Source organism: Sinocyclocheilus rhinocerous, unplaced genomic scaffold (assembly GCF_001515625.1).
Source record: "Sinocyclocheilus rhinocerous isolate Xijiao unplaced genomic scaffold, SAMN03320098_v1.1 scaffold499, whole genome shotgun sequence".
NCBI lineage: Eukaryota > Metazoa > Chordata > Actinopteri > Cypriniformes > Cyprinidae > Sinocyclocheilus > Sinocyclocheilus rhinocerous.
The window spans coordinates 1,928,918-1,936,883 of NW_015637156.1; the positions used below are offsets into that span (position 1 = coordinate 1,928,918).

General features: G+C 37.3%; 1 protein-coding gene across 4 annotated transcripts in view; it reads left to right on the forward strand.

Moving 5' to 3' along the window:
* Positions 1 to 1,007: 1,007 nt before the first annotated feature.
* The window catches only part of LOC107748711 (tropomyosin alpha-3 chain), a 25,984-nt gene continuing 19,025 nt past the window's right edge, over positions 1,008 to 7,966 (forward strand). For all 4 annotated transcript variants that reach the window (XM_016563651.1, XM_016563652.1, XM_016563653.1 and 1 more), the window contains exons 1-2: positions 1,008 to 1,272; positions 4,399 to 4,524. In XM_016563651.1, coding sequence (XP_016419137.1) covers positions 1,159 to 1,272; positions 4,399 to 4,524 — 240 coding nt within the window. In that variant the 5' untranslated portion in view covers positions 1,008 to 1,158. The remainder of the gene's footprint in view (positions 1,273 to 4,398; positions 4,525 to 7,966) is intronic.

Here is a 7,966-nt window from a genome sequence, read left to right on the forward strand (position 1 = left end):
TGAAAATAGTCTGCTTGACACCATCATTGTCCCTTTACATCAGCAAGAGCTTAATGGAACTTATAGTTAAAGACGCACATGAATGACTAATCACTATTAGAAAAATGTGCTTTCAAATTCAGATATTGTTAATCTAGTAAAGAATGCAGATGGATAAATGATGTGAAAATCTGTGCTAGAGGAGAATGTAACCTATTTTACACCATAGTCAAAAATATAGACTGAATTTATGATTTTGATATTAAGGTTCATTCCCAAATGCAAACTTAGTTGACAAATAAAAATTATTTCAGTGGGGGTTTTTTCTCTATTTTGCTCTATGAATAAATATATAGAGAGATAAATCATCTAAATGGCAGTGTGTTTGGGATTGTTGCATTCCAAAGGTAATCTTACCACAACAAGTGTGGTTCCCCAAAGCCTTGTTATACGTGGTCAGGCAAGTTAATGATAGAACGGTGTCTCACATTAGAAAAAAAAAGCTGTAAAGCGATCATTGTGGCGACTGACGCGCCATAAAGGGAACAGCGCAGCTGGGGATGCGAGTAATGTAACACACACACACACACACACACACACACCTGTGCCTGTCACAAACAGTGGCTTTGTCTTATTATAGCCGAACCACAGCTCTGTCTATTGACGTCCATTCTTGTCTCTGTCATGTCATATCTTCTAGTTCATTCTTTCAGAATGGAATGATCTAACAGAAAAGAAGGATGAAAACAATAGGTGTGCAAGAAAAAACTAAATATGTAAGTGAAAGCTGTCTGGAGTGAATTTATAGCTGCTGACGACACTAAAATACTGTTTATAATATAGTTAAACTGAATTTTAATTATGATAAGGTCCTGAGAACCAACATTACATCACTACATCATCGCCACATCAGACCCCAAACATGACTGTATTAGGTGAGCTATAATGAGTAAGTGGGCGGGGTTTAATAGAAACTGGGCGGGGCCTGATGCCTCAAGATATAAATGCCTTCCCACTATCCCTGGCTGAGTTTGGTCTCTCTCCACTTTACTCCCTCTCTCTCTTTCTCTGTCCACGTTCCTCGCTTGACCAGCTCCTGTTCCTAAACCACTAGCCCTCATCTACTGCACTGCCACTTTCTGTTTCTGGTACCGTAGGACCCTACTCACAGACGCCAAGATGGAAGCCGTCAAGAAGAAGATGATGATGCTCAAGCTGGATAAGGAGAATGCTCTGGACCAGGCCGAACAAGCAGAGACCGACAAGAAAGCAGCAGAGGACAGAAGCAAACAGGTGAGGCGGAGGTGGAAAGGTCAAAGGTTGAGAAAACTAAAAATTATTGACTAAATGGGACAGGTTGGAGATGCTTCATTTCAGTGCTGATGTTTAGAGAGAGCTTTTTAATTTGGGGGACCAAATGTTTAATAATTTAAGATGTGGTTTGAATGCTTAATGCACCACAGACCCACTTTTTTCCTTCTGGACCAAAACCGATCTGAATATGAGACAAAGATCTAAGTCATTTTACAATGTGTAAATTTGTTAAAGGCATAGTCCACCCAAAAATGAAAATTCCCAAACCTGTATGACCTTCGTTCTTCTGTGGGAAACAAAAGAAGATATTTTGAATGTCCCATTGACTTCCTTGGTTACCAACATTCTTCAAAATATCTTCTTTTGTGTTCCACAGAAGAAAGAAAGTCATACATGAGGGGAGTAAATTATGCCAGAACTTTCGCTTGGTGAGATGGTGGCAACATATGATAAAAAAGTGCCTGTCCCAAGCTATGGAGTCTCTGGAACATGTTCCACACTAGTGAAGGGAGGCAGGAAGGAAGGGTGAAACAGGAAACGATGATGCAACTTGATTTTGCGTGCTTTTCTACAGCAGAATGATTCAGGATCAGTCAACATTCCTTTACCTTTAACATTGATCTGAGGCTAAACCTTTAGGGTCTATCAATATTAAAAGTCTTTCAAGTAAGAATTACAAAATCAACATATAAAACCATAGCCTAGGGCATACTTTAAACAGTGTTCAGGACACAGTGTACGGATACCAGAAAGATTGCACAGACAGGCAGGCAACATTACTATAGTCTTGTTCAGTTTTGCCCAGGCCTGTGACTTCAGCTTGTTCACTGGATTCTTTTTAATGACCTCATGTAATCCAGTGGGTAAATTCTATAATGGAATCTTTCAATAGTCTTAAATCGAAATCACAATGTCAGACTATTTGAATTAACAGAAAGATACAGTTACACATTGTTCAAATCTCTCAATTTCATAGGTATTCCTCAAAGGTTATTAAAAAAAACTTAACTCAACACAGTTCAACATAACACAACACAAATAATCTATAGATAATAACTATGGCAGACCCATATACTAGAAATCTGCCAATATTTTTACTACCAATACTGGTTATTTTTGTTTATATATGCAGAAGAAATTGTGATTATTGATTTATCTCTACTTCTTTTACACAAAAAGTAAATAATCATTAGACTACAACAATACAAACATAACATATACTATAAAATGAAAGTATTTAAATGTAATAACTGATATTACATGTAATCATCAATGTTGTAATAATAATAATGATGATAATAATAAGTATTATTATGGTATGAATATTGGTTAAAAAATAAAATATAAGTCAAAGCATTTGGTCTGTTTCTATTACAGGCAAGCCAACAACAGATTTATCAATGTCCACGCTTGTGTTATCACTCCAATGCGGCCTTCTGTCAGACATATTGACACATGAAAATATATTACTGTGGTTTTGTCATTTCTCTGAATCAGGGTTTGTTTGCTCAAGAGCACAGGAACTTACTGTGACTCCGACAATACACGTAATGACTAGTAAAGGATTTGTAACACTCCTTGTTCTTGTTTACAGCCTAAATATGCCAGACATAATTCAGTGGATGCTGATTCTGAAGTATTACAGATGACACATAAGACCAAAACACATCATTTTTGTTGTCCGAAAAGCACCAAAATGTAATAATTAATCATTTCATAATGATATAGATACTAATTGATTGTGTTAACATTGATTTGCTTAATTAATTTGCATTGATTGTGTTAACATTAACCCCTTTGGCTTGCTTAGTTGGGGTTTAAAGACATATAATATCCAGTAATATCATTGATTTGACTGCACAGACACTATTGGACATGAACAAAACTTGGACTGAACTGAGTTGAATGATGCCGCTATTGTCTAGTTGCTTTACAACTGAATCAAATTTGTTAGTAATTGACAAATTTTGTAACATCAACTGATATTGAACTGAACTGAATCAACATTGAGCTGACTCAAGCTGAATAGCAACATTGTTGTCTTTTAGAGCTACTTTACAGCAGAATTTAGATTTGTCTTATATTTGAATTCGGCATCACTCATTCTGTTACTTCCCTTTTTAATACATAAAGCTCTGTACTGAATAAATCGCTATATAAATAAAGCGTACGACTTTTTAACATTTTAAATGTATATTTTTTAAAGTGATAAAGCATTTTAAGACAACTTATTTTAAACAATTTAAATTTGTCACCCTAGTAGGCCCGACCCCTACTGAGAACAACTGAGCTACAATGAATAAGAACGATCGTGGCAAATCATGATTGTTGATGAAACAAATGATAAGGTCATTCCAAAATATGAGATACGAACTAAAGATAATAATTTACTAATTTATTTAAAAAATATGAACTCAATTTCCTTCTCAAAATTCCTAACATCCTAATGATCACAATAGTCAAACAAAAGAAGATATTTTGAATGTCCCATTGACTACCTTGGTTACCAACATTCTTCAAAATATCTTCTTTTGTGTTCCACAGAAGAAAGAAAGTCATACATGAGGGGAGTAAATTATGCCAGAACTTTCGCTTTTGAGTGGGCTATCCGGTTAAGAATATAATGCACCTGGTCATTGCTGACACCTGTCTAAAACCCTTCTTGGAAAACAAGCACCCACCACGAAGGCTTGATATGTGAAGTCTTGGATACTGAGCCCAGCACTTCGTAGCAGTTGCAAGCCTGTGATCTGCCACTGAAAGAATGCAGGGCGGATAAACAGAGTCTTAGCAAGAGATGGAGAAGGGAGTTGCAGATAGGGCTGAGGATGTGTGAAAGTTTTGGGTTGCCTGTGAGCATATTTTTATTCACATTTAGACAAGTTGTAGCTTTGGTAAGCTGCATATCTGAGCTCATCACCTCAAGAAGGTGGGCTAAAAGACACTGGAACGTGTTGCTTTGTGCCAGCTTGAGGCAGAAGTGATGGGGGCATGATGGTATGTGTGAAGTTGTATAATAGTGGATGATTTCATACTGATAATATTTCTCTCCCCCTCTCTTTCTATCTCCTCCACTCTCATATTTCCTTTCTTTCTTTCTCCCAGCATGAGGATGAGCTGATTCAGATGCAGAAGAAACTGAAGGGAACTGAAGATGAGTTGGATAAATACTCAGAGGCCCTGAAGGACGCCCAGGAGAAACTGGAGATATCTGAGAAGAAAGCTGCAGATGTGAGTGACTGATGATCAAAAAGCACCAAATCACACACAAACACAAATGCAACACTTTAAACTTTATCCGGGGATTCTTGTTGATCCCGCCCCTCCATTCTCCTCATTCTCTCCATTCACTCCTCCACAGCTGACACTGTCGCTACCCCTCTTTTTGACTGTGATGTCAGCTAGCCAGACTAAATTCCTCACATAAATATATTCATATTGTCGTCAAAAATATCTTATATCAGTTTTTTTTCCCACAATTGTTTTACAATCTTTTTAGAGGCAGCATAAATGCAGTGCAATAATTGACCTAAACCTATAGTATATTAAAAACACTATATAAACAAAAACCAAACAATCAAAAAATATATTTCATTTATTTCACTTCTGACAAAGCACATAATGTGTTTACACAATGCCATATGACCAGTCAGGTTTAAGTTTCACAGTTAGCTAGGCTGTATGTGCTTGATTTACTAAAAAGAATCAACACATTAGAGTCATTCGTTTGAGAACAAATAGCTATAGCTAATAGCCTACAATGGTTGCGCTGTATGTTGTTCATTCACTACAAAAACGGTTCAGGAGAATCATTCGCTCAGAATCAGACCACACTGCTCTGTATGTTGTCGATTCACTAAAAAGAATCAGCTCGTAAGAGTCATTTGTTCAAGAGCCGTACTACACTTGTAGCGCTGCATGTTGTCGATTCACAAAAAAAAAAAAAACACTCATAAGAGTAATTTCTTTCAAGAGTCGGACTACAATGGAAGTGCTCCATGTTGTTGATTCACTAAAAAGACCCGGCTCATTAGAGTGATTCGTTCAGGATTCGGCTACACTGGTAGCGCGACATGCTGTCGATTCACTAAAAAAAAACCTTCATAAGAGCGACTCGTAAGGGAATCAGACTACAGTGGTAGCGCTGCATGTTGTTGATTCACTAAAAATAACTGGTTCATGACGGTCATTTGTTTGGAAATGGCTAAACTAGTCATGTTTGTTTTGCGCTGTAAATTCAGTAGCAATGTTTTGGTGACACTAAATAAAGGTGAACTCTTTTATATTTAAAATGTGCTATTTTGTGGTATTAGACAAATTTACTTTGGAGAACCGTTAATTGAATGTAATTTTAATTGAATTTAGTTTTACTTTATTTTTAATAGAACCTGTTTATTCTGAATCAGAATAAGTTCTTGGTTCCCAATTTATCCATAACTCACACATGAGGTGACAAAAGGTGTGGGTGATATTCTGCATACTCTTGCCTGCAGGCCTCAGTGAGAAAATGACTACCTTGAGACAGCTGATTTAGCAGCAAGGGCTGTCAATCAGTGTTTGTGAGAGGAACACAATGAACATAAGAAAGAACACTCCAGGCATGAACAGACTTTTAGTAGAGGTTTAAAGCTTTGTGAGTCTTGCATTTTTAGTATTGTTCTTCTGGAGTGTTTATGAAAAATACTAGCTTTTATCAACATGGACAATTTGCTCATGCTTTCATACATATACATCTCAAGAACTGATTAATTTCAATTAAGAAAAAGGCAATTCATTGTTGTAACTTTGTGTAACCATTGTGTAACTTGACTCCCTCTTTGACTGCTAAACTAAGACTGTGGCATCACGCTCAACTCTGTTACACCGAGTATGTCTGTCTATTGCCTGTCGTTGTCCCTTTGTTCTGGGCTCCGGATATAGCAGGCACACCTGTTGTCAGAATATTCGGCCTTCAGAAGATGGACTGAATACCACAGGCTTTGAAGACTGTGTGTAAAAGAGAGAGAGGTACAGAGATATTGTATTGTATTTTATCTAGAATTAAATAATAGTACATGAAAAAAAAACTTAAATCTGTCTATTGGCTGGTTTTAGAGAGGTTTTGGGCACTTTTTAACCAGCTTGTTGACCATCTAAACCAGCTGAACACTAGCTTGACAGGCTAGGAGATCATCTCTGACCTCACAGAGAGAGGGAGAGCAGAAAAAGATTTCATGTCATACGATGTTAATATAACATTGTCATACGAGGAGGATTTATTGTTTTGAATCTGGCAACCCCTAATCAGACAAACAGTAGCTCCAAACAAAGGGTGAGTGTGGGTTGCCTCCATTACAGCTGTCGCTTTGGAATCTATTTTCATCCAAACCTTGAGTCAACTTTACCACCAAGCTATCACACCTTGCTACCCCACACAGTTAAAAAGAGTTTTGCAATAAACCCAGCTGGATTTAGCATGAAAAAAAAACTTAAATCGGTCTATTGGCTGGTTTTAGAGAGGTTTTGGGCACTTTTTAACCAGCTTGTTGACCATCTAAACCAGCTGAACACCAGCTTGACTAGGAGATCATCTCTGACCTCACAGAGAGAGGGAGAGCAGAAAAAGATTTCATGTCATACGATGTTAATATAACATTGTCATACGAGGAGGATTTATTGTTTTGAATCTGGCAACCCCTAATCAGACAAACAGTAGCTCCAAACAAAGGGTGAGTGTGGGTTGCCTCCATTACAGCTGTCGCTTTGGAATCTATTTTCATCCAAACCTTGAGTCAACTTTACCACCAAGCTATCACACCTTGCTACCCCACACAGTTAAAAAGAGTTTTGCAATAAACCCAGCTGGATTTAGTGGTAATTTGGAGTCCAATTAGTCACTCATCGTCATGCAGTGTGAGCTTGACAGACAGGCCGACCAGACACAGTGATCCGGTTTGAATCTGGGGGTGTATCCTTTAAATAGAGCTCTGAGCAAGCAGCCTAACAGTGTCTAGAGCAGTCATGGTGAAAATGTGAGAGGTTGAGGATAGATACAACCTTTGTGCAAAAATGTATGCATACATCCATAAATGTAGAACTGAAATACTAAGAACATTGCCACAGTTCATTGGGCCTTCCAAATGCTTAAGGAAATATGTGTACAGCTGCTGCGGGTGGATGAGTGGGTCTTAACATGTTGATGTAAGTGAGCATGTGTTTATGTGAGTGTGTCTTGAAGTCAGAATGTCAAACCTTGAGCCTCGTCACCTATAACCTATAGTGTCAGCAGGCCATTAGAGACATAAGTCTCAGTTTTTCTATCAGCCCAGACAAAAACACAAAAAACCTCTGCTCAGTTATGTCACTTTTACGTCTTTCACTTCATTTCTTATCACAGTAGATTAAATCTTAAACAACAACAAAAAAATTGCCACATATTAGTTTCATAACATACTAGATGGTGCAACTGTTTTTAACATTAATAAGAAAAGTTTCTTGAGAAAATCAGCATATTTATTTATTTAATTTATTTATTTAGTCATTTAGCAGACGCTTTTATCCAAAGCGACTTACAAATGAGGACAATAAAAGCAGTCAAAACTAACAAAAGAGCAACAAGTCAAGTCTCGGTTAGCCTAACGCAGTACACGTAGCAAGGTGTGTGTATATATATATATATATTACACACACACAA